The 27,395-nt window shown below is 44.4% G+C and overlaps 1 protein-coding gene across 3 annotated transcripts in view; it reads right to left on the minus strand.

The window, feature by feature from the left end:
* The window catches only part of LOC125454041 (protein mono-ADP-ribosyltransferase PARP14-like), a 63,908-nt gene extending 39,873 nt beyond the window's left edge, over positions 1–24,035 (minus strand). For 2 of the 3 annotated variants that reach the window (XM_059647381.1, XM_048534300.2), the window contains exons 1-5: positions 23,489–24,035; positions 15,021–15,157; positions 13,924–13,963; positions 3,342–3,599; positions 747–983 (exon numbers count right to left, since the gene is read on the minus strand). In XM_059647381.1, the coding sequence (XP_059503364.1) occupies positions 747–983; positions 3,342–3,599; positions 13,924–13,963; positions 15,021–15,157; positions 23,489–23,681 (865 nt within the window). In that variant the 5' untranslated portion in view covers positions 23,682–24,035. Of the gene's footprint in view, positions 1–746; positions 984–3,341; positions 3,600–13,923; positions 13,964–15,020; positions 15,158–23,484 lie in introns of all 3 variants that reach the window. The other variant, XM_059647382.1, reaches the window with a different exon arrangement.
* Positions 24,036–27,395: the final 3,360 nt, after the last annotated feature.

Raw genomic sequence — 27,395 nt, forward strand, 5'->3', positions numbered from 1 at the left:
CAGTTATTAATTGAAATCAGAACATCTACACTGCAAGGTCCTGTGAACAGTTTGGGACCCTCATCTAAGGAAACGTATACTGGCTTTGGAGGCAGTCCAGAGAAGGTACGCTAAGTTGATCCTGGGTATGGAGGGGCTGTTTAACGAGGAAAGCTTGAGGAGATTGATCACGTACTCACTGGAGTTTAGAAGAATGAGAAGTGACCATATTAAAACATGCAAGATTCTTAAAGAACTTGGCAGGGTAGATGTGGAAAGGTTGTTTCCCCATGTGGGAGAATCTAAGACTGAACAGCATAATCTCAAAATAAATAGTTGTCCATTTAAGACAGAGATGAGGAGGAACTTATTCTCTTCGCGGTTAATGAATGTGGAATTCTTTGCTGCAGAGGGCTGCAGGGGCTCAGTAATTAAGTATATTTAAGACAGATAGTATTTTAATTAGTAAGGGAATTAGGGGTTACTGGTAAAGGCAACAAAGTGGTGCTGAGTATTATCAGATCAGTGATGATCTCACTGAATGCCAGTACAGACTTGACAGGCTTAATGGCCGACTTGCGTTACTACATCCTTTGTAAGTTATGAGCTGCAAACCCGAATGTCAACCAAGGCTTTTGGTCATTCAGGGTGCCCGGGAAAGAGGGGTTAATATCACCTGAAGAGCAAGGGGGCAGGCTCTTTTCTGTGACCAATAAATCAGTCCCTTTACTTTAAATAGTCTACACTTTCCAGTACACAAATATTACCATTAGAATCTCCAAAAGAAACAATTGCTACATCGTCCTCAGACATCATTTCAATGTCAGTCACTTCTCCACATCCATTTCTCGAACTTTCAAAGTACAGTTTTAAGAACTGGTTACTGATATTGGAAGGTAGGTTCTCCACTCTCACACTTGTTGTTATCTCCAGCTGCCGTGCCATAATATTTTGGTTGTTACTCAATGCTTTTCTGGAGCACTTTTCAATGAAGTCATTGATATCTAAAAGTAAGGTAAAATTACAAATATCACAACACTTTTTCCGGAAAGATATCTGAAGATTCTTAATAACTAAAAGCTACAAATTGAAAGGATAGCTTAATACTCACAACACTTGCGATTATTAGGAAAGCAATTTAGGAAAAGACAGGAAAATGAATATTTTTATAAACAAATGCCAATTTTTGTCAATTAATCAAATGGAAGCCATTAGTCGCAGCAAGTACAGTATTTTCTGCTACTGTAGTTCTGCATAATTGTCTCCTTTTCCCATCAGTTCTATCTTTTGAGATATTTCTTCACATCTCTTACACTTTGTCTACTTGGCATTAAAATTTGTTTTTATAGGTTATGAACATGTTCAATATTACACATTTGATTCTTTAATCAATATATTTATGCGATAATGTAATTATTCCATTCTATTTGTATCCCATCCCTGCAATATTGACATTGTCACACCGGATCAATGATTGAAGGTCAAAGGAGTATTTGGAATCTGGCCACTGTCCTACCTCAACTTTCACTGAAATGAAGCAAGATCTTTCTCGATAAAGTGTAATGTTGTCAAAATACCATGTTGTGAGGATTGTAGCAATACTTAGTGTGGGGGTGAGGTGAATTACATGATTGTGAGGTCTGGGTCATGATTGATGGAGATTTTCAGGGTGGATGGCATACTGAACAGTATGTAAGGCTAGTAGTTCCATTCTGCAGACATGATATTTGAAGATGTAATGTTAATCTTGTTATATTGACTGCAAGATTGTTATATTGACTAAATATGTTATCTGTCCCACTCATCAAAATTTTTTTGCCCCACTGTGACATGACATTGCTTCTCATGTCTACCTCCTCCACTAAATCTTTCAGTGGGAAATGTGAGATCCTTGAAACAAGCTCTCCTTCTTCTTTTGTCTGCATGACTTTCCTTACAGCCGGGTCACTCTTCCCCTGGCAACTTCTAGTAGTTGGTCAAGCTAAAACAAACTTCCCCTTCATGGGTTGAGGTGTTTATTTTCAACATTTTTCGTGCAGTGACTCCACATTTAACTTTGCCAATTTAGCATTGTTTTGCTTTAATGTTGTTAAGTGATTACGGCCTGAAATGTTGTTGAACATCAGATTGGTTTTAACGTCATTTACTGTAGTACTTTACCCAATTTGTGCTGTTTTGGCAGGATCTCTCCTATTTTAAGACTTGAGACTGTTCTGATGTCCAGCGTTAGACTTGCAGACTCTTCCTTTGCTGCACTGACATCTGACAGCATGCCCAAACCACTGAGGAGATGCTAACGCCATTGGGATTAGCTCAGACACGACACAGCAAATCTTCCCTGACAATGTGTTGCCCGTCCCCATCCTTGCCACAAATGAGCTCACCAGTTCCACTTCCCAGGCAGGATCCAGAACCGCAGCACTCCTGCAGAAGGCAGCGGCACACTGAATCATAAAATAATGCAGGGGAGCCACCAAACTCCATTTAGATTCCCCCAAATGGCCGCACCAGCCATGAACTGCCACAGAAACCCTGCAGCCTAGATGGAGACAGGGGAGTAAAATCTGCTCAACCTAACATGATAAAGCCCGCGTCAGTCAATCAAGAGGAGGAAGACCAGTGCCCTGTTGCCAGCTAGGAGGAGCAGCCTCACCAAGCAGTGATCCAAAGGAACCAGGGGAGCAGCAGCAACTATCAAATGAGATGCCTTGTTCCCTCAAAAATTCAGGCAGTTGTAAGAAATGGCCCCAGCATGTGGCTAGGTGCCAGTTGGGCAAAAATCCTTTTGCACTGGCCCCAGGCAGTAATGCCCAGGTTCCATACTGTACACTACAGAGGTTCTGAAATTACAATGGAACGTTACAGACTGTGGAAGGCTATATGGAACCTTGCTCCAATTTTAACATTAACATCAGAAATTTGTGGAAAAATTCAGCAAGTCTGGCAGCACCTGTGGAGCGAAAGCAGAGTTAATGTTTGTTTCAAGTCCAGTGACTCTTCCTCAGAGCACCTTCTCCACTGGACTCCAAACTTTAACTCTGATTTCTTTCCACAGATGTTGTCAGACCTGCTGAGTTTTTCCAGCAATTTCTAATTGTGTTTCTTATTCCTGCATACATACTTCTTTGGTTTTCAGTTATAACATTGATTTTTTTATGTTACACTTGAGGTTGTTTTGTTTAAGGGTTGTGACGATCAGGCATGCAAACATGACTCTGACTGAGGACTTCCTATCATTTTGTAATAACTGTATTGCTATCTCTTCGAATTAAAATTTATCTATTCTAGTTTTCTTGCTCTTGGATCTTCTAGCTCTCTAACACATCATCTTGAACAAAAAATTGCTGAATATTAATTCTTACCAATGTTAGTTTTGAAAACCACAACTGCCACATCCATTTCATTCAATATTTCCAGACTGAAATGACCAGTTTCTTCAGTTAATCCAGTAAAATTTTCAATTAGCAGATTTAGCATTTCACATGTGCTGTCTTTGGGAAGATTTTGTAACACTACAGCTGAGGATTGCGCAGGATCTTCATCCTTATCTTCGTGAAGTCTCCTCGTTAATTGATCAGTATCCTCTGAATGGGCTTCTTGCTTCAACACTGCCTGAGAGCCTTAACAAGAAGAATTACAATATGAAAGCATAATAATCATGAACAGTATTAAGTCTTTTACTGTTTTAACCTTCATTTCATCATCATTTTGTTAGTTTCTTGCCAATTTAAAAGATGCAAACTGCCAAAAATACATAGGTTTCTTTATTCATTCACAGGATGAGGGTATCACTGGCCAGGCAGCATTTATTGCCCATCCCTAATTGCCCAGAGGGAAGTTAAGAGTCAACAACATTGCTGTGGGTCAGGAGTCACATGTATGCCAGACCAGGTAAAGATAGTAGTTTCCTTCCCAGAAGGGCATTAATGAACCAGATGGGTTACTTTTCCTGATAATCAACAATGGTTTCACAGTCATTATCAGGTTCTTAATTTGAGATATGTATTGAATTCAAATTCCACCAACTGCCATGGCAGGATTTCAACGCAGGCCCCAGAAAGTTATTTGGGTCTCTGGATTAAAAGAGCAGCAATAATACCACTAGGCTATCGCCTCTTGTGTCAAAATGGGGGCATCAATATCTATGATAATGGGAACTGCAGATGCTGGAGAATCCAAGACAACAAAGTGTGGAGCCGGATGAACACAGCAGACCAAGCAGCATCCCAGGAGCACAAAAGCTGACTTTTCGGGCCTAGACGTTCATCAGAGAGGGGGATGGGGAGAGGGAACTGGAATAAATAGGGAGAGAGGGGGAGGCGGACCAAAGATGGAGAGAAAACAAGATAGGTAGAGAGGAGAGTATAGGTGAGGAGGTAGAGAGGAGAGTATAGGTGAGGAGGTAGGGAGGGGATAGGTCAGTCTGGGGAAAATGGACAGGTCAAGGAGGCGGGATGAGGTGGTAGGTAGGAAATGGAGGTGCGGCTTGAGGTGGGAGGAAGGCATGGGTGAGATGAAGAACAGGTTAGGGAGGCAGAGACAGGCTGGGCTGGTTTTGTGATGCAGTGGGGGGAGGGGAAGAACTGGGCTGGTTTTGGGATGCAGTGGTTGAAGGGGAGATTTTGAAGCTGGTGAAGTCCACATTGATACCATTGGGCTGCAGGGTTCCCAAGCGGAATATGAGTTGCTGTTCCTGCAACCTTCGGGTGGCATCATTGTGGCACTGCAGGAGGCCCATGATGGACATGTCGTCTGAGGAATGGGAGGGAGAGTTGAAATGGTTCGCGACTGGGAGGTTCAGTTGTTTGTTGCGAACCGAGCGGAGGTGTTCTGCAAAGCGGTCTCCAAGCCTCCACTTGGTTTCCCCAATGTATAGGTGGCCACAGCGGGTGCAATGAATTCAATATACCAGATGTGCAGGTGAGCATCTGCTTGATATGGAAGGTCATCTTGGGGCCTGGGATAGGGGTGAGGGAGGATGTGTGGGGGCAAGTGTAGCACTTCCTGCGGTTGCAGGGGAAGGTGCCGGGTGTGGTGGGGTTGGAGGGGAGTGTGGAGCGGACAAGGGAGTCGCGGAGATAGTGGTCTCTCCGGAAGGCAGACAAGGGTGGGGATGGAAAAATAGCTTGGGTGGAGGGGTCGGATTGTAGATGGTGGAAGTGTCGGAGGATGATGCGTTGTATCCGGAGGTTGGTGGGGTGGTACGTGAGAACGAGGGGGATCCTCTGGGGGCGGTTGTGGTGGGGCCGGGGTGTGAGGGATGTGTTGCGGGAAATGCGGGAGACACGGTCAAGGGCGTTCTCGACCACTGCGTGGGAGGAAGTAGCAGTCCTTGAAGAACGTGGACATCTGGGATGTGCGGGAGTGGAATGCCTCATCCTGGGAGCAGAAGTAGCGGAGGCGGAGGAATTGGGAATAGGGGATGGAATTTTTGCAGAGGGTTAGTGGGAAGAGGTGTATTCTAGGTAGCTGTGGCAGTCAGTGGGCTTGAAATGGACATCAGTTTCGAGCTGGTTACCTGAGATGGAGACTAACCTATCCCCTCCCCACCTGCCCACCTATACTCTCCTCTCCACCTAACTTCTTTTCTCTCCATCTTCGGTCCGCCTCCCCCTCTCTCCCTATTTATTTCAGTTCCCTCTCCCCATCCCCCTCTCTGATGAAGGGTCTAGGCCCGAAACGTCAGCTTTTGTGCTCCTGGGATGCTGCTTGGCCTGCTGTTGTTCATCCAGCTCCACACTTTGTTGCATCAATATCTATGCCACCATTTACTGCCAATCACTAAATGCTCTTGAGAGGATGGCAATGAGTTGCCTTCTTGAACTGTGGGAGTGTTCGGGGTACAGATGCACCCAAAGTGCTATTAGGAGGGATGTTAAAGATTTTGACAGTTTGGCAGTGATGGGACAGTAATATAGCTCCAAGTCAGGCTAGGATACAAAATTAAAGGCGCTAGTATTCCCATGTATTAGTTGCCCCTATGTTTCTAAGTGGGGGAGGTTGTGGAATTAGAAGATGCGCCCCAAGGAGGAATGCTTGACCTAGATAGTGCTAATCATCTCGAATACTGTTGCAGCTGTCAGACAAGTGGGGAGCATTATATCACACCCTTGACTTGCCTTGTAAATAGCGGACTGCCTTTGGGGAATCAGGCAGTGGTTACATGTTGTAGAATTCCTAGTCTCTGACCTGCTCTTGATGCTATAGCATTTATGTGGTCAGGCTGTTTCAGCTTCAGGTCAATGGTGGGGCCTAGGATGTTAAAAGTGTGGGATTTAGTGATGATTTTGCTACCGAATGTCAAGGGGCAATGGGTAAATTCTTTCTTGTTAGAGATAGTCATTGCCTGGCACATGTTTGATGCAAATATTACTTGCCATTTATCAGCCCAAACCCGAATGTTTTCCAGGTCTTACTGCATTTGTACACAAATGTTATGCAATTATCTAAAGGGCAACACCTCTGACCTTATGGTGGAGAGAAGGTCAATGATGCAACAGCTGAGGATGACCGGACCTAACCCCTATCCCTGTAGAATCCCACACAGGGCTGACCCCCAATAATCAAAACCCTCTTCCGTTGACAGATATGCCTCCAACCATAGAACATAGAACAGTACAGCACAGTAAGGGCCTTTTGGCCCATGATGTTGTGCCGACCTATTATCCTACTAAGATCAAACTACCCTGCATACCCTACATTTTACCATCCGCCATGTTCCAATTCAGGAGTGACTTTAAAGTGTCCAAAGTATGACTCCACTACCACTGCCAGCAGCGCATTCCACATGCCCACCACTGTCTGTGTAAAGAACCTACTTCTTACATCTCCCCCACACCTTCCTCCGATCATCTTAAAATTATGCCCTCTTGTAAAAGTCATTTCCGCCCTGGGATAAAGTCTCTGACTATCCACTCTATCTAAGCCTCTCACCATCTTGTACACCTCTATCAAGTCACTTCTCATTCTTCTTTGCTCTAACGAAAAAAGCCCTAGGTAGCTCAACCTATGTTCAGCATAGAGGTATACTGTTTCATCACTTTTTTTGTTAGCTAGATAGATAGAGAGTCCCTACAGTGTAGAAATAGGCCCTTTGGCCCAGCAAGTCCACACTGACACTCAGAGCACATCACCCAGACCTATTCCCCGCTCACTTACCTAATCTACACATCCCTGAACATTATGGGCAATTTAGCATAGCCAAACCACCTAGCCTGCACATCTCTGGACTGTGGGAGAAAACCAGAGCACTTGGAGGAAACCCACATAGGCACAGGGAGAATGTGCAAACTTCACACACAGTCACCCAAGGATGGAATTGAACCCAGGTCCCTGGCACTGTGAGGCAGCAGTGCTAACCACTGAGCCACCGTGCCGCCGAAGAACAAAAATTAGGAACCGTGGACAGCTATGCACTGTTGGTGGCTAGGTTACAGGCAAGTCTGATGCCAATAATATTTCAGCAAAGGTGGGCTGGGAATAACAGAGAGGGAGGGATAAACAATCCCTTGTGTGCACTGTCAGTGCATTTAGTTGGTAGGTGTGGTGGTGATTACATCCCAAAGAGTCTCAGCATAAACAATGTCACTGAATACGAGGTTGAGGCGTGCCTAACCAGTGAAGTATTCAAAAGGCATGTTGATAGACCTGTAAGATTACCTTTCAGTTCAAGGAAATGTGCAGGTGTTTACGTCATCAATCACACCAGTGTTTACTGAATCAGACAGCCCTGTTCAAATTTCACTCAATTTCCTTAACAAGGCACTGGTGAACATTTTATTCAGAAAATAATTTTATCATATTATAAATAACAGGGGGGTCAGTAATTACTACTTCATTTAAAATGGGATCTTTCAAACATAAAGGTCTGAGAACCACTATTGTTAGCTCAGCGAGTTGGGGAGACAAAATATGAAATACTTCTTAAAGCTTTAATTTTGGAATCCCAAGGTTGTCCCTTATATGTCAATAGAGCTTTCTCTTTAAGAAGATGACAGGCCTGACCTGATTTCTAGTATTTTCTACATTTTTGAAAGAAAATTTAATGTAGCGCGGCTTTGTTCCTCAGCCACTCAGAAGGTAGTGAGGGTTGTTTTCTCCAGTTGCCGCAGTCCATCTGATATAGGTACGCTTACAGCGCTGTTACAAACAGCATTCCACGGTTTTTTTTATGTTGAAACAGTGAAAATAATTGAAAATAATTTGTTCTGTCACTTATTAAGTCAAAATAGTTGCTCCCTCATTCTGAAAAAAATCATGCTGTTTGTTAACAACAGTTTTCATTTGAACATGGCCATTTGCAGGCAATATCATTCCCAAATTATTCAATACACTTTTAGCAGAACTAGAGAAATTCAACAGATTTGTAAAGCAGTTAAACAAATCTTGCAAACTTTGGACTAAGCTGTCCTATGACTTCTTCAGGTTTGAAGGTCTTAGTTTTGCTAATATTTATGTTTTCAATTAGTTTAGCTCCATATCAAAACATAATTTTCATATCTCATTTTCTTTGCTTGTGCTGGTTAAGAGAAAGGAGATCACTGTATAGTGTTAATGGGAAGTGCAGATGCTGGAGAATCCAAGATAACAAAGTGTGGAGCTGGGTGAACACAGCAGGCCAAGCAGCATCTCAGGAGCACAAAAGCTGACGTTTCGGGCCTAGACCCTTCATCAGAGAGGGAGATGGGGAGAGGGAACTGAAATAAATAGGGAGAGAGGGGGAGGCGGACCGAAGATGGAGAGCAAACTAGATAGGTAGAGAGGAGAGTATAGGCGAGGAGGTAGGGAGGGGATAGGTCAGTCCAGGGAAGATGGACAGGTCAAGGAGGCGGGATGAGGTGGTAGGTAGGAAATGGAGGTGAGGCTTGAGGTGGGAGGAAGTGATGGGTGAGAGGAAGAACAGCATCTTCCCTGGACTGACCTATCCCCTTCCTACCTCCCCACCTATACTCTCCTCTCCACCTATCTTCTTTTCTCTCCATCTTCGGTCCGCCTCCCCCTCTCTCCCTATTTATTCCAGTTCCCTCTCCCCATCCCCCTCTCTGATGAAGGGTCTAGGCCCGAAACGTCAGCTTTTGTGCTCCTGAGATGCTGCTTGGCCTGCTGTGTTCATCCAGCTCCACACTTTACTGTATAGTGTGCTTGGTAGTAATATACTTGCAGTGATTGGTCCAAATTCAGCCCCCAACTTTCCCTCACTTTTGCTTGTTTGAAATTAAGCTGCTAATTAGCTCCTTTCCTTCACGGTCAGCCATAATCAGTGGTCTTCCCTGTGAGCAATCACAAATCTATCACTTTCACATCACAAAGAATGAAGTACAAAATACCAGACAGTGAGAATTTTACACTTTCTGTCTAAAACATAAGATCTTTGTTCTTGGAATCATTATCGGATATGACCAAATTCATGAAGCATACCGTCTATGTCCCTTCCGTCAAACCCCTTTAACATCTAACATACCTCAATTAGATCTCCATTCATTCTTCTAAGCTCTAGAAAGTATCAGACTAAATAATTCAATCTCTCTTCACAAAACAAACCCCTCATGACTGGCATCAAATCTAATGAACCCCCTCTAAACTGCCAATACAACCACATCCCTCTTCAAGTAAAGGGATCAAAATTGTACTCAATCCTCCAGATGTGGTTTCACTCGTGCCTTGCAGAGTTGCAACAACATTTCCCTGCTATTATACTCTATTCCAATTGCAAAAGATGCCAAAATTCCATTTAACTTCCATTACCCGTTGTACCAACATACTAGTTTTCCGTGATTCATATATGAGGAGACCCAGATCCCTCTGCACTGAAGCACCCTGAAGTTTTTCTCATTTAGATAAAATAAATTGTCTTTCTGGTCCTCCAAACAAAATGGATAACTTCACAGTCTTCCACGTTAAACTCCATCTGCCAAGTTTTGGTCCCATGTCCCGGCTTCTGATCCTCTATTAAAGCATTATTTTCCAGTAGCCAATATTCCGAGATAAAAGTAAACTCCATAAAAAAAATGAAAAGGTGGGTTCAAAAAGTTAGAAAAAAAATCCTTTTTGGCATTTTGCTTTACATGTGACTCTATTCAGAAAGGTGGCTTTGTGTGACCACTGGTGGAAAGCCGGAAGGTGTAGTTGGTGTAGAAAGAAGGCGCATTTGGTAATAATATTAACAATAAGACTGCTAGTAGATTTTCAAAAGTAATTGCTTAGAATTACACCCCTTGAGTACAAGTTAGATGGTCTGAAAATCCACAGCTCTTCTGTGCCCTTTTACTTTTGGTGTGATGGGGAAACTGTGAACTGTACTAACATTGGGAACAGCAAACTCAGGGATTGTGCATGTGTGTGAGAGACAGAAACAAGACTAATGCGTTGATAGGTGAAGTACTTCCATGCAAAAGTATACATCATTCCAGGACTTAATTTCTTCCCATTCTGACTGGCAATTACTGCTGATATTAGAATGGAGTGGGTGCCATATGTCAGCTCAGTTGCCTGCTAACAAATTATACCAATGTCACTACATAAAGTCATAGAGGTCTACAGCACAGAAAAAGGCCCTGCACCGCATCAAGTCTGTGCTGAGAAAAAACAACCAACTATTCGGGGCATAGCTTTAAATTGAGGGGTGAAAGATATAGGACAGATATCAGAGGTAGTTTCTTTACTCGGAGAGTAGTAAGGGAATGGAGCGCTTTGCCTGCAACGGTGGTAGATTCGCCAACTTTAGGTACATTTAAGTCGGCATTGGGTAAGCATATGGATGTACATGGAATAGTGTAAGTTAGACGGGCTTGAGATTAGTACAACAGGTCGGCACAACATCGAGGGCCGAAGGGCCTGTACTGTGCTATAATGTTCTATGTTCTATTCTAATCCTGAGATAGTAGGAACTGCAGATGCTGGAGAATCTGAGATAACAAGGTGTAGAGCTGGATGATCACAGCAGGCCAACCAGCATCAGAGGAGCGGATAGGCTATTCTAATCCCATTTTCTACACCTGGCCCAGCGTATGTGTACATCTCGGCATCACAAGCGTACATCTAAACACTACCTAAATGTGATGAAGATATCATCTCTACCATCCTTACAGGCAGTGATTCCTCCACCCTCAAGGTGAAAATATTTTTCCTCACATTCCCACTAAACTTCCTGTCTCTTACCTTAAATCTGTGCCCCTTAACCCCAGCATCAAGGGGAAATATTTCTTTCTGTCTACCCTGTCTATGCCCCTCATCATTTTATATGTCTCAATCTCGTAGTCCCTCAGTCTCTTTTGCTCCAAGGAAAACAATCCCAGTCTGGCAATCATTTTTTATATCTCAAACCTTCCAGCCCAGGCAACATCCTGGTAAATCTCCTCTGCAATCTCTCCAATTCAATCACATCCTTGCTATAATGTGATTTCCAGAAGTGCACACAATACTTAAGTTCAGGTAACTAATATTTTATACAGTTCTAGTATAACTTCCCTGGTCTTGAATTTTATGCCTTGGATAATAAAGGCAAATATCCCATGTACCTTCTTAATCATTTTGTCTACCTATGCTGCTGCTTTAAGAGATGGTGGACATACAGGCCAGGGTGTTTCTGATCTTTGGTGCTTCCCAGTATCTTATCCCCCATCATGTATTTTCTTTCCTTCTTTGTCTCATTCAAACACACCACTTCACACTTATCTGTACTGACTCCAACTGGCTCAGAAATAATTACTTTTCTTGCACTCAATTATCATAGCCACAATCAAAAACAGCTAGTACTCAATTTTTGTTTAAAATCTTTTTATTCTGTCACCACATTACAGTTGACTGATTTTGGAAGAAATTATTGAAGTGTTCTAAACTTGAACAAATTCAGAAGTGCTTGATATCAAGATGTCCAAATATAGTTCGGCATGTAAGTAGTTGTTTGTATTATAGAACATAAGGTGCATTGACAGTGCAACTGACCATTTCAAGGGAATAAGTAGAAAACAGCTTTAAACTGTGGGAACTTTCAGAAGTGTGACAATGGTCCTTTCAGATCCTACACAGTTCCATATTACTACATAAAATATAGCATTCTTCATGCCAATAAAAACATAACAACTTAAGAACCAGGAGCAGGAGTGGGCCATCTGGCCCGTCGAGCCTGCTCCTCCATTCAATAAGATCATGGCTGATCTTTTTCTGGCCTCAGTTCCACTTACAACCCTCTCACCATAATCCTTAATTCCTTTGCTATTCAATAAATTTACCTTAGCTTTAAAAACATTCATTGAGGAACCCTTAACTACTTCACTGGGCAGGGAATTCCACAGATTCACAACCCTTTGTGTGAACAAGTTCCTCATTAATTCGGTCCTAGATCTGCTCCCCCTAATTTTGAGGCTCTGCCCTCTTGTTCTTGTTTCACCTGCTCCTATGTAAAAACCAAAAGAACTGCAGAAGCTGTAAATCAGGAATATAAACAGAAGTTGCTGGAAAAGCTCAGCAGGTCTGGGAGTATCTGTATAGAAAAATCAGAGTCGACATTTCGGGTCCAGTGACCCATGTCCTAGCCCCCTACTCCACACATCAGGCCTTCTTATCACATAGTCTGCCAATACACACTACCTATTGTTAGTCACTAACAGTCGCCGCTAACAGCCATTCACTGTCCCAGCCACATGGTTATCCACTCCTTTGTCTATCCAACTGCTCTTCTCTCTCTTTGGGCTCTATCCCAACTATTGTTTGCCCTTTAACCCCTCCCCCTCTCTACCTTCTGCATATAAACCGACATTTTCCTAGCTACCGTCAGTTCTGAGGAAGGGTCACCCTACCCGAAACGTTAACTCTGATTTTTCTTCACAGTTGCTTTTCCAGCAACTTCTGCTTTTGTTTTTTTTTCTCCCTGCTTCTTTGATATTTTCTATAAGATTCCCCCCTCATTCTTCTAAATTCCAATTATTAGAATCCTAGTCTACTCAGTCTCTCCTCATACGCCAACGCTCTCAACTCTGGAATCAATCTAGTGAATCTCCTCGGCACCCTCTCCAGTGTTAATATATCCTTTCTCAAGAAAGGAGACCAAAACTGTACACAGTAATCCAGGTGTGGCTTCACCCAATACAGCTGCAACAAAACTTCCCTGCTTTTAAACTCAATCCCTCTTGCAATTGGGACAAAATTCCATTTGCATTCTTAATTACCTGTTGTAGCTGCAAACTAACCTTTTGTGATTCATGGACATGGGCACACAGGTCCCTTTGCATAGCATCAGGCTGCAATACTTTACCATTCAAACAATAGTCCTTTTTACTGTTATTCCTTCCAAACTGGATGACTTCACATTTCTCAATATTGTACTCCATCTGCCAGACCGTTGCCTACTCACTTAAACTACTGATATCCCTGCACAAACTTTCAGAGTCTTCTATACATTTTGGGGTAAAGACCCTGAAAAATATGTGCATTTTTCTAAGATGTGAGTGAAACTTGGAAAAACTATATGAAAAGGAATAGGTTATTTAGCCCGTTGAACCTGACCCATCACGAAGATCCTGGTTGAACTAGCTGTCCGTGAAAACTACAGTACGAATTCAGTATTTGCTAAAATTGCAATCAAATACAGAAGAAGGATTTAAACAAAACATGGAAGCATTGTCTTCTCATTCTGATTTTTCCTTGGATTCTAATCTTCAAATCCCGTAAGTAAATCACCAATAAGATAGATTTATTAACACCGAATCAAAAATATCTTAAATTAATTTACTCTTCAGTTTTTTTTCTACTTTCTGTCTTAGTCATATATTTAATTTGATCCACATACAATAAAACATAAAGCCCACATACACCTTTTTGTAGAAAGATATTTTTGCATGTCCTATTGATAATCCCTGCCACAATGTGTAAATGGAAGGAATAGGTTCCTGTGAATATCACTCAAGTGAATCAACATTTTAACATTTTAGAAGAAATTGGGTGTACCTGTTTTTGTCTCATGTAGTTTTCTTACAGTATCCTGGTCCTGTAAAATGTCAAGTTTGTCTTTTTTAAATTAAAATTATACTTAAAAAATTGAAATTATATTTATAATTGCTTATAATTGCACATTTCATAAAACTGACTGCTAGATAAAAACATGTAAAACAAAAATTACATTGTCACAAGAAATACGTAACAAGGCTGGATAAATTTCCATACATATAATGTTTTCATTAAAACCTATTGTATGCCTTTTACCTAAATGGTCAAAAAAGTCTTCTTTTACTATTTTACTACTGCCTCGTGTTTGTTACTTCTAATTTGCCACATCTTATCACTTGTTTGATGCTTGGCTTTCTGCTCACAGTTTCCCACTCCCAACTCCGTCACACCTTCGCCTCTTCTCTCAATCCCTTGGTTCCTTTCACTCGCTGCCCTTCGCTCGCTCCCTCTCGCTCCCTCATTTGTGCGTAATACTCCTTGGCTGACACTCTCACTCGTTCATATTTCATAGCTTACTTCTCCCTTGTACTCGCCACACTTCTCCTGATCCCTCACTCCTCCCTCTCACTACCATTCTCATTAGCTCACCCTCACGATGATGGCTGCACAGGGAGGTCGCAAGCAAAGCAGCAATTGGAAAGGAGCAAAGGGTTGCTAGAGAGAACCAATCAGCAAGACAGCAAGTGATACCAAGTAAGGGTTCAGAAGAAGGACAGCAAGTAGTGGGCAGCAATGAGCAGGATGGTAAATGTGAGGGGAACAGAAGTAGGAAGCAAGAAGGTCAGAAGAGGCAGCAAACAGGAGAAAATGTAAAGGACATGAGAGGAATTAACAGGGCGAATGAGAAGGTTGGGAGAGGCAACACGCAGAAGGGAGTGAGAGGAAAGCAAAGTGGCGTTTGTTTAAAATACTGACTGAATACGTTCCAACTACCAAGCTTTTTGTGTTTCATATGCCATAACTGTCCTTAAACAGAATTGCACCAGTGTGATTCAGTAAGCCCCGTTATTTACAAATCCCGATAGGTTGAAAACAGATTATTATTATGAAAACAGAAAACACTTTAAACACAGGGATAACTGAACACATTAACTTACAGACTGTCCTGGAGTCAGTTGTGGTGCTGTGGTCGAGTCCCAATCTGCTTGAGGTAGAGTTTTGACAGTTAAGTGAATTTTCCCTCTCTTTTGCAAATCGATTTCATGTGTTTCTTTCTCCAACACTTGGCATCTTGCTACAGAAAACATTAGGAAGAACAGATGTAACATTGTCCTAAATCAGAATTGTCCAACACAATGTTCTGAGGAAGGGACATTGGACCCAAAACATGAACTCTGATCTTTCTTTAGAGATGCTGCCAGACCTCCTGAGCTTTTCCAGCAACTTCTGCTTTTGTCAAACACTGGTCTTGCAGTTAAAACAAACAGAAATTGTTGCAGAAACTCAGCAGGTCTAGCAGCATCCAGGCAGAGAAAACACAGTCACAGTTTTGGGTCCAGCAATCCTTTATCAGAAGGAGACGCTGCCAGATCTGCTGAGTTTCTCCAGAGATTTCTATTCTGGTTTCATATTTTCAGCATCTGAAGTTCTTTGCTTTCATCATCACAGAATCCGTACAGGGTGGAAACAGGCCATTTGGCCCATTGAGTTCATACCAACCCTCTGAAGACCATCCCAACCACACCCACACCTCACCCTCATCCAATTCGGGTAACCGTGCATTTCCTTTGGCTGATACACCTAGCCTATACACCTAGCCTATACATCCCTACACAGTACAGACAATTTAACATAGCCAATCCACCTAACCTGCACATCTCGGAACTGTGGGAGGATCCCCAGACAGGCATGAGGAGAACATACAAACTCCACACTGTCTCCTTAGGCTATAATCAAACCCAGATCTCTGGTGCTGTGAGGCAGCTGTGCTAACCACTGAGCCATCGTACTGCTTTTACTGGTCTTTCAGTGTGCACTGTCAATACAATAGAATTCAGATTGATTTACCACCCAGCAGGCTTTAAATATCAGCAAATCTTTCAGAAAAGTTGGCATCCCAAGCCTAAATGCTTCCATGTAGGCAGGAAACCACTTCACTGAAAAAATATTTATCACAGTGTTGGGTTTGTAAATGTAATACCCCTGATCAAACAAGGAGGGAGAAGTGGGGTAACTATGGGTATTAAGCTTAAACATGGAGAATTACTGGTGGAGAAATGAGTTGTCACTGGGAGAAACACGAGTTTCTCAGTGCGACTAACTTCTATACTAGGGGATAAACTATTCCCCAATTCACTTACACCTGCACTTTCAAATTCCACGTTTGACCTTTGATGCCATTTGCCACATTTCTGCAGCTATCAATTCAGTCAACTGAACCTTCTCCTCAGACCTAGGCACCTCGTTTTCTTCATTTGTGGGATGTGGCTGTCACTGGCTGGTCAGCATTTCTTGTGCATCCCTCGCTGCCCTTGAGAAGGTGGCGGTGAGCTGCCTTCTTGAACCGCTACAGACCTTCTGATTTAGGTTGACACATAATGCTATTAGGGAGGGAAGTCCAGGATTTTGATCCAGCAACAGTGAAAGAATGGTGATATATTTCCAAGTCAGGACGGTGAGTGACTTGGAGGGGAACTCAGAGGTGGTGGTGTTCCCATATGTCTGCTGCCCTTGTCCTTGCAGATGGAAGTGGTCATGGGTTTGGAAGGTACTTTCTGAGGATTTTTGGTGAATTTCTGTAGTGCACCTTGTAGATTGTACACACTGCTGCTATTCAGCATCAGTGGTGGGGGGAGTGGATGCTTATGGACGTAGTGCCGATAGAACGGGCTACTTTTTCTGGATGGTGTCAAACTTCTTGAGTGCTGTTGGGGCTGCACTCATTAGGCAAGTGAGGAGTATTCCATCACACTCCTGACTTGTGCCTTGCAGATGGTGGACAGGCGTTGAGGAGTCAGGAGGGGAGTTACTTGCTTCTGGCCTGCTTTTGGAGCCACTGCATTTATGTGGTGAGTCCAGGTGAGTGTCAGGTCAATGATAACACACAGGATGTTGATAGTGGGGGATTCAGTGATGGTAACACCATCGAATATCAAGGGACCGCGTCTCTTATTGGTGATACTCATAGTCTGACATTGTGTGGTGCAATATCACTTGTCACTTGTCGGCCCAAGGCTGGATATTGTCCAGGTCTTGTGCATTTGAACGTAGACTGCTTTAGTATGTGAGGAGTCACGAATGGTGCTGAACATTGTGCAATCATTGGCAAACATCCCCACTTCTGACCTTATGTTGGAGGGAAGGTCATTGATGAAGCAGCTGATGATGGTTGGGCCGAGGACACTACCCTGAGGAACTACTGCAGAGATGTCTGGACCTGAGATGATTGACGTCCAATAACCACAACCATCTTCTTATGTGTCAGGTATGACTCCAACCAACGGAGAGTTTGCTCCTGATACCCATTGATTCCAGTTTTGCCAGGGCTCTTTGATGCCACACTCAGTAGAATGCAGCCTTGATATCAAGGACTGTCAGTCTCACTTCACCTCTGGAATTCAGCTGTTTTGTCCATGTTTGAACCAAGGCTGTAATGAGGTCAGGAGCTGAGCAACCCTGTTGGAACCCAAACTGGGCGTCACTGAGCAGGTGCTGCTTAATAGCACTGTTGATGACACCATTCATCATATTAATGATTATTGAGAGTAGACTGATGGGATGGTAATTGGCTGGGTTAAATTTGTCCTGCTTTTTGTGTACCCAGGACAAGCTTGATCAATTTTCCACAATTGTCAGGTAGATATCAGTATTATAACTGTCCTGGAATAGCTTGGCTCGGGGAGCGGCAGGGTCTGGAGTACAGGTCTTTAGTGCTATTGCAGGAATGTTATCAGGGCCCGTAGCCTTTGCTGTATCCAGTGGCTCCAACCATTTCCTGACATCACGTGGAGTGAATCGAATTGGCTGAAGACTGGTATCTGTAATACTGGCACTTCTGGCTGAAGTTTGCTGCAAATGCTTCTGCCCTATCTTTTGCACTGATGTGCTGGGCTCTTCCATCATTGAGGATGGGGATATTTGTGGAGGATCCTCCTCCAGTGAGTAGTTTAATTGTCCACCACTATTCATGACTGGATGTGGCAGGATTGCAGAGTTTAGATTTGATTCATTGGTTATGGGATCACTTAGCTCCATCTATCACTTGCTGCTTTCGCTGTTGGGGTGCAAGTAGTCCTGTTTGGTGGCTTCACCAGGTTGATACCTCATCTTCAGGTATGGCTGGTGCTGCTCCTGGCATGCCCTCCTGCACTCTGATTCCCCTGGTTTGATGCGAACAGTTGAGTGGGGGATGTGCTGGGCCATGAGGTTAGATTGTGCTGGTGTACAATTCTGCTGCTGCTGATGGCCCACAGCGCCTCATGGATGCCCACCCTTGAGTCGCCAGATCTGTGTGAAGTCTGTTCCATTTAGCATGGTGATAGTGCCACACAACATGAGGGGAGTTACTCTCAATGTGAAGGCAGGACTTTGTCTCCACAGTGACTGAGTGGTGGTCACTCTTACGGATACCGTCATGGGCAGATGCAACTGCAGCTGGCAGATTAGCAAGGATGAGGTCAAGTACGTTTTTCCCTCTTGTTGGTTTCCTCATCATCTGCTGCAATGTCATTTAGGACTTAACCAGCTCGATCAGTAGTACTGCTGTTGAGCCACTCCTGGTGTTGGACATTGAAATCCCCCATCCAGAGTACATTTTGTACCCTTGCTATCCTCAGTGATTCCTCCAAGTGTTGCTCAACATTGAGAAGTACAGATACATCAGCTGAGGGAGGATGGTGCATGGTAATCAGCAGGAAGTTTCCTTGCCCATGTTTAACCTGAAGCAATAAGATTTCATGGGGTCCGAAGTCAATGTTGAGGGCTCCTACAGCAACTTCCTCCCAACTTTTTACCACTGTGCTGCCACTTCTGCTGGGTCTGTCCCGCCAGTGGAACAGGGCATATCCCAGGAGAGTGATGGTGGTATCTGGGACACCGTCCGAAAGGTACGATTCTGTGAGTTTGACCACGTCAGGCTGTCCCACTTCTGACACTGAGCCCCAAATGCCCGTGAGGAGGACTTTGCAGGGTAGACAGGGCTGTTACTGCCGTTGTCTTTTTTTGGTGCCTAGGTCAATACCAGGTGATCTATCCAGTTTCATTTCCTTGAGTCTTTGTAGTGATTGGTACAACTAAGTGGCTTGCTAGGCCATTTAAAAGCCAGTTGAGATTCAGCCACTTTGCTGTGGGTCTGGAGTCACATGTAGGCCAGACCAGGGGGGGGTGGCAGATTTCCTTCCATGAAAGACACGTGGGAGCCAGGTGGGTTTTTCCAACAATCGGTAGCAATTTTGTTGTGATCAGTAGATTTTTAATTCCAGACCTTTTTTTAATTATTGAATTCAAATTCCACCAGTTGCCAAGCTGGGATTCAAACCCATGTCCCCAGAATATTATCAGAGATAATGGGAACTGCAGATGCTGGAGATTCCAAGATAATAAAATGTGAGGCTGGATGAACACAGCAGGCCAAGCAGCATCTCAGGAGCACAAAAGCTGACGTTTCGGGCCTCTGATGAAGGGTCTAGGCCCGAAACGTCAGCTTTTGTGCTCCTGAGATGCTGCTTGGCCTGCTGTGTTCATCCAGCCTCACATTTTATTATCCCCAGAATATTAGCTGGGTTTCTGGATTAATAGTCTAGTGATAATACCACTAGGCTATTGCCTACCCATTCCACAACAAATCCTTGACATTGATTCAGCCTGGCCATTTCCCTTCTATTGCGATGTGTCCCAGAATTCCAAGGGACATGAAATAATAGGGTACACAACTGGTGTAGCCATGTATTTCCAGACCTGTCTTGGACACTATAAGTACTACTGGATCATGCTGTCGTCTTCTGAAGCTACTCACTATTCTAACATCATCCTGGACTGCAAAGGAACACCCCCAACTATTTTTCTCCGCAACAGAAGATTTAAATAGTTGTTAGAAGAGTCACTAGAGATTCACTGCGTAAACACAAGCTGATGCACTGACATCAGTGAGCTCACTTTACCTGCAAATGCTTGTTTATCTCATTGTCTACCCTAAACAACAAGATTAATTTTGCACACTTTAAATATAGGGAATGCTGCAAGGTCAAAAATTAACGCATTCATTATCTCTAGCCACCTTCTTTAAAATCAAATGATATGAGCCTAAAGGTCCAGCTGATTTGCAGACTTTCAGTCTTGTACTACTTCTCCATTATAGCTTATTTACTTATAATAATATATTAAATTTTCTCATTTTCTCTAGATCGTTACTCCCAAGCAGTTGAGGAAGAACTTGTGTCTTTTACTATGAAGGCAGAAATAAAATTCTTGTTTAATGTCCCATTCCTTAATTCACTTTTATAATTTCTCCTGTTTCTGCCTATAAGAAGCAAATTCTTGATGTAAAACGACCATCAGGAATGTTTCACAGAAGTAGGAGGGGAAGTAGATTGGCAACCTTCACCATGAAGGTGGACAGCACTTATCATAATTAAGGCCCAAGTTAGGGTGATCTTACGGTCTTGATGGCAATTTTCCAACAGCAACAAGTCTCTCCCCGTCACCATGTTATTGAGAGTGGCTTCACTGTGGCAAGTTGTGCAGGTGATCCTTGAAACTCCACGCTTCAAAACAGGTCTGCAGCTGGTGAACGTTCGTACTGTCAGAGCAAGTCATTCTTATGCTGGAGTTTCTCATCTGCTCAGTGTCTTACCAGCTTAATTCACATCAGTTTTAGATTTCATGAACATCCCTGAGGATGGCTCTATTTTGAGATTCCTTCATAGTCTCTTCCCTTCCTCTCACAGTGGGATTCCCAAGACTATTGAGCTGTCTGTTCTCTGCTAAGGCCAGATTTTGATCCACCAACAGTTAGTAACATCATTCCAAGTCAAGATCATTTGTGCCTTGGGGGAGAAACTTGAAAATTGTGGTATTCCCATATATCGACAGTCCTTGTCCATCTGATTGGAAGAGTTTGTGGATTTGGAAGGTGCTTTTAAAGGACATTGGTGAGCTGCTGCAGTACATCTTGTTGAAACTAGACTTTATTACCTCTGTGTGCTAATGTTGAGTGCATCAAATGATCAAAGTGGATGTCAGGATGCCAATCATGGCACGATCTAGATGTTGTAGAGCTTCCTGAATGTCCCTCGAAGTGCACCTATCCAGCATAGAAGTCAGGATTCCATTCTACTCCTGGCTTGAGACTTGTAGATTGTGGCCAGGCTTTGGGAGACAGGAGATTTTATCTTACTGCAGAATTCCAGTGTCTGGTCTTTTCTTGTAGCCCCAGTATTTACATAGCCAGGCCAATTCAGCTTCTGGTTAATGGTAATCTCCAAGATGTTGACAGTGGAGAATGAGCACTGGCAATGCCATTGAATGTCAAGGTGAAATGCTTTGAGGCTCTGCTGCTGCAGATGGTCGTTGCATGGCCCTTCAGTGGCATGATTGTTAATTGCCATTTCTTAGCCCAAAGCTGACTGCAGTGCTGTTTACTACATGTGGACATGGAATACTTCAATATCTGAAGAGTTGTGAATGGCATGGAACACTGCAAAAGGGTTAAGGTTAGGTTGCAAATTGGTCAGGCACCAAAGATACCTGGACATGAGAATTCAGCAGGCACTCTATTAATTGGTTCACCTTGAAGGCTTACCCTGATGGAACTGTGGGACGGACATCTCGGGACTAAATGCAGCCTCAGGGCAGTCAACTGCTCAGGTTTATTCTATTATTAATCACTCTACATTGCTTGATCATAATCATTTTTTTATTGCTCTTTATTTATGTGAAAAGCAGACCACTAAAGTTATGATTGAGGGGCAGTTTCTAGTTAATGATATATTCACTTCAACAAACACTCCATCCCTAATGGAACTAATTATCGGACATTCACTTCAAATTCAGTCCATGAGAAAGATTTTTTTCTGCGCAACATGTCTTTTCAAAAATGTTAGACATTTGTTTTATACTTTGCAATTACAGACTTTTTTCTATCTTTAGAATCCCTCCAGCATGGGAACAAGCCATTTGGGCCAACACGTTCACACCAATCGTGCAAAGAGCATCCTTCCCAGACTTCTCCACTACCTGCTCTCCAGTACCTGACCTCCACCCTCTCACTGTAACACTGCATTCACTTTGCTCACTATGGGCAATTTAGCATGGCCAATCCACCGAGCCTGCACATCTTTGGACTGTGGGAGGAAACCGGAGCACCCAGAGGAAACCCTTCCAGACACAGGTTGATTATGCAAATTCCTCTCATAAAGCTCATGTCAGTAAACTGCTTGATAGCTATTTTACTAAGAATATTTATTAATTTAATTCCAGAAGCTGATGATTTCTGAAGAATTAAGATGCTTTGCTTGCAAATGGCTCTTGAATGGGAGAGTCCAGCATAGTTAGAATAAAAATTTGGTAAAATGTTAAATATCCACCTTTGACTTCCAAACTATTTGCTCCAGAGAGCTATAATAGACTTTGCAATCACTGGAGTCACTGCAGAAAAGTTTCAAGACAAATGCTTTTAACCAATTTTGAAAACCAACATTATTTCTTGAGGCTCTCAATTGGTGCTTAAAACACAAGATGTTGCTAGGGTCCCCACCCGAAACGTCAACGTTCCTACTCCTCTGATGCTGAGTTCCTCCAGTTCCACACTGTTGGCTTTGACTACAGCATGTGCAGTTCTTACTACGTCTGAGCCTCAACATAAGGTTTTTGTTTTGCTTATCTTTCCCAAAGCCTCTGATACACACAAAAAGAAACAAAATGGAGCACTGGGAATCTGAACTTTAAACAGAAAAGTGTAGGAAATACAACGCAGGCCTATCAACATCTGTGAGAAGAAAAAAAACAATCATATTGGTCTCAAATGTTAGGAAGAACCTTCTGTTTCTGGGGCTGGCCAGATTAAATGTCGGAGTACATTTTACATTTTGTTAGGAACTGAGTAGCGGTGTGCCCTTCACGCAAATACTGCTTTCTCATCTCTACCAGCATTAACCGGTTTTGGGAAAACCCACTGTCGATCTTCATGCCCTGCTGCCAATCAGAGCCCTAATATGGCCAATTCGGCAGGCCAGCGGCACCAGCCTGCCGGGGTCTTTGCTGGTTCTGGACAATTTGCAGGCAAAGTCAAAACAAAACCCCACCCATTAACTGTGCTCTTTTCTTCACTGCTGCTGCCAAGTATTTTCTATTTTTGCTTCAGACGTCCAGCACTCAAGTTATTTTGCCACTGTTATCAAACAGTGTTAAAATTTCAGCTCGCTGAACACGGCTTGTCTGTCTCCCCGCAAATACTAACCGCATTGTTTGTCCTGGCCACATTCGACATTTCCGAGACTTAAATCCCCAACTGAGAGTTACCTGTCGCCAATTTCTAACGCATACACTGTATTTGACCCTGTCTTGACTATGCATTTTGACAAATTGTGTTTGAAAGTGGAAACTTTCAATATCAAAGAAACTCACGTACTTTGCTGACAGGCGAACCAGACGACGACTTGCTTTTCAGAGAGATCGCCGAATTCCACGAAGCAGTCTCCGCCATTCGATTTTTTTTTACTTTGGAAATATACCTGAAGTTTAGTTTTCAAAACTTTAGCGATCTCTAGAGTCCAGTCCCCTTCTACCAGGACAGGATATGGATAGCCAGCGCTCGCCGCCATGGCTCACAGGCGAATAGGAACTCTGCGATGTTTTTCGATCCGTTTCACTTTCGTTTCTCGCAAAACGAAACTTTAGTCCAAGCTGTTTACAGATTCTTTTGGAATGACATTTCTAAAATTAAGTTCCACAGTGCGTCTCCCTTGTAATCTGGCTACATATGGCTCGCAAATTCCGTAATTTTGAAACTGTAAGCTTTTGTATTTGCAATTGCTTCCAGTCGAACACTTTTGACGGTTTCAGTTGACCTGAGCAATGATCTCGCATTCTTTAATCGCGCACTATTTTTACAACGGTTCCAAATCTACACCCACCATTCGACCTCAGCCGTCCGCCCAAGGTTACAAAACCATGTGAGGATTGTGTAAGGGCAATGCCTACTGGTTTGTACGGTAACTGCTCCCTCATGCTTCGTTGCATGCGTGTGTGGCCCAGCGAAAATGACATCTGAGATAGCAAGAACTGCAGATGCTGGAGTTAGAGGTAGCACAGTTTAGAGCTGGAGGAGCTCAGAAGGCCAAGCTGCATCAGACGAGCAGGAAAGTTGACTTTTCGGGTCGGGACCCTTCTTTATAAATGAGGGATAGGGAAGGAAGCTGGGAAATAAATAGAGGCAGGAGGGGTGGGGCTGTAACGTTGACTTTCCAGCTCCTCTGATCTGTCTGACCGGCTGTGTTTTTCCAGTCTCAAACCTGTAGAGTCTGGCTTCCAGTATTTGCAAGGATTATTGTCTCCATATCATTGGAACAGAGCCATAGTGGACGAAGCGCTAACCAATTTTCTCTCCACAGATGATAATGGGAATTGCAGATGCTGGAGAATCCAAGATTAGCAAAGTGTGAAGCTGGATGAACACAGCAGGCCAAGCAGCATCTCAGGAGCACAAAAGCTGACATTTCGGGCCTAGACCCTTCATCAGAGAGGGGGATGGGGAGAGGGTTCTGGAATAAATAGGGAGAGAGAGGGAGGCGAACCGAAGATGGAGAGAAAAGAAGATAGGTGGAGAGGAGAGATAATAAAATGTGAGGCTGGATGAACACAGCAGGCCAAGCAGCATCTCAGGAGCTCAAAAGCTGACGTTTCGGGCCTAGACCCTTCATCAGAGAGGGGGATGGGGTGAGGGTTCTGGAATAAATAGGAGAGAGGGGGAGGTGGACCGAAGATGGAGAGAAGATAGGTGGAGAGGAGAGTATAGGTGGGGAGGTAGGGAGGGGATAGGTCAGTCCAGGGAAGACGGATAGGTCAAGGAGGTGGGATGAGGTTAGTAGGTAGGAGATGGGGGTGCGGCTTGGGGTGGGAGGAAGGGATGGGTGAGAGGAAGAACAGGTTAGGGAGGCAGAGACAGGTTGGACTGGTTTTGGGATGCAGTGGGTGGAGGGAAAGAGCTGGGCTGGTTGTGTGGTGCAGTGGGGGGAGGGGATGAACTGGGCTGATTTAGGGATGCGGTGGGGGAAGGGGAGATTTTGAAGCTGGTGAAGTCCACATTGATACCAATAGGCTGCAGGGTTCCCAAGCGGAATATGAGTTGCTGTTCCTGCAACCTTCGGGTGGCATCATTGTGGCACTGCAGGAGGCCCATGATGGACATGTCATCTAAAGAATGGGAGGGGGAGTGGAAATGGTTTGCGACTGGGAGGTGTAGTTGTTTGTTGCAAACCGAGCGGAGGTGTTCTGCAAAGCGGTCCCCAAGCCTCCGCTTGGTTTCCCCAATGTAGAGGAAGCCACACCGGGTACAGTGTATGCAGTATACCACATTGGCAGATGTGCAGGTGAACCTCTGCTTAATGTGGAATATCATCTTGGGGCCTGGGATGGGGGTGAGGGAAGAGGTGTGGGGGCAAGTGTAGCATTTCCTGCGGTTGCAGGGGATGGTGCCGGGTGTGGTGGGGTTGGATGGCAGTGTAGTGCGATCAAGGGAGTCACGGAGAGAGTGGTCTCTCCGGAAAGCAGACAGGGGTGGGGATGGAAAAATGTCTTGGGTGGTGGGGTTGGATTGTAGATGGCGGAAGTGTCGGAGGGTGATGCGTTGTATCCGGAGGTTGGTGGGGTGGTGTGTGAGAACGAGGGGGATCCTCTTTGGGCGGTTGTGGCGGGGGCGGGGTGTGAGGGATGTGTTGCGGGAGACGCGGTCAAGGGCGTTCTCGATCACTGTGGGGGGAAGTTGCGGTCCTTGAAGAACTTGGACATCTGGGATGTGCGGGAGTAGAATGTCTTATCGTGGGAGCAGATGCGGCGGAGGCGGAGGAATTGGGAATAGGGGATGGAATTTTTGCAGCAGGGCGGGTGGGAGGAGGTATATTCTAGGTAGCTGTGGGAGTCGGTGGGCTTGAAATGGACATCAGTTACAAGCTGGTTGCCTGAGATGGAAACTGAGAGATCCAGGAAGGTGAGGGATGTGCTGGAGATGGCCCAGGTGAACTGAAGGTTGGGGTGGAAGGTGTTGGTGAAGTGGATGAACTGTTCGAGCTCCTCTGGGGAGCAAGAGGCGGCGCCGATACAGTCATCAATGTACCGGAGGAAGAGGTGGTGTTTGGGGCCTGTGTAGGTGCGGAAGAGGGACTGTTCCACGTAACCTACAAAGAGGCAGGCATAGCTGGGGCCCATGCGGGTGCCCATGGCCACCCCCTTAGTCTGTAGGAAGTGGGAGGAGTCAAAAGAGAAGTTGTTGAGGGCGAGGACGAGTTCGGCTAGGCGGATGAGGGTGTCGGTGGAGGGGGACTGGTCGGGCCTGCGGGACAGGAAGAAGCGGAGGGCCTTGAGGCCATCTGCATGCGGAATGCAGGTGTATAGGGACTGGACGTCCATGGTGAAGATGAGGTGTTGGGGGCCAGGGAATTGGAAGTCCTGGAGGAGGTGGAGGGCGTGGGTGGTGTCACGGACGTAGGTGGGGAGTTCCTGGACCAAAGGGGAGAAAATGAAGTCCAGATAGGTGGAGATGAGTTCGGTGGGGCAGGAGCAGGCTGAGACGATGGGTCGACCAGGGCAGGCAGGTTTGTGGATTTTGGGAAGGAGAGTATACGTGGGGAGTTAGGGAGGGGATAGGTCAGTCCAGGGAAGACGGACAGGTCAAGGAGGCGGGATGAGGTGGTAGGCAGGAAATGGAGGTGCGGATTGAGGTGGGAGGAAGGGATGGGTGAGAGGAAGAACAGGTTAGGGAAGCCGAGACAGGCTGGGCTGGTTTTGGGATGCAGTATACTTCTAGTTTTCTGTACTTCTAGATACAGATTTCAAGAAGTGGTGAAGGCATTGATACTGAAAATGATATGGGAACTAAAACAGTTCTGCCAAGGGGAATTCCCAGAGGGGAAAAAAAAATTTTAAAAAAGAATAAATTGAAATGAACATATTAGGAAGTCAGGAGTTGCACATTGAAGTGTAGAACATGATTTCGAACAGTGTGAGCCATTCTTTTATTTCACCCTTCTGGGTTACACTTCACGTCCATGGCCAAATTGATCCAACAGAGCTACAACATAGGCATTTACCGAATGATGCGAAAAAAAAATGCACAGATATGTATGAGCTGGCCATAAAAAGTCTGGTAAATTCAACCCAACCAGTTGACATCAGTGATAGCATAGTGTGGGGCTGGAGGAACACTGCAGGGCAGGCAGCATCAGAGGAACAGGACAGTTGATGTTTCGGGCCAGGACCCTTCTTCAGAAAATTTTGCCTGATGCAGCCTGGCCTGCTGTGTTCCTCCAGCTCCACACTGT

The sequence above is a fragment of the Stegostoma tigrinum genome, chromosome 7 (genome assembly GCF_030684315.1).
Source record: "Stegostoma tigrinum isolate sSteTig4 chromosome 7, sSteTig4.hap1, whole genome shotgun sequence".
In the NCBI taxonomy this organism is placed as follows: Eukaryota; Metazoa; Chordata; class Chondrichthyes; order Orectolobiformes; family Stegostomatidae; genus Stegostoma; species Stegostoma tigrinum.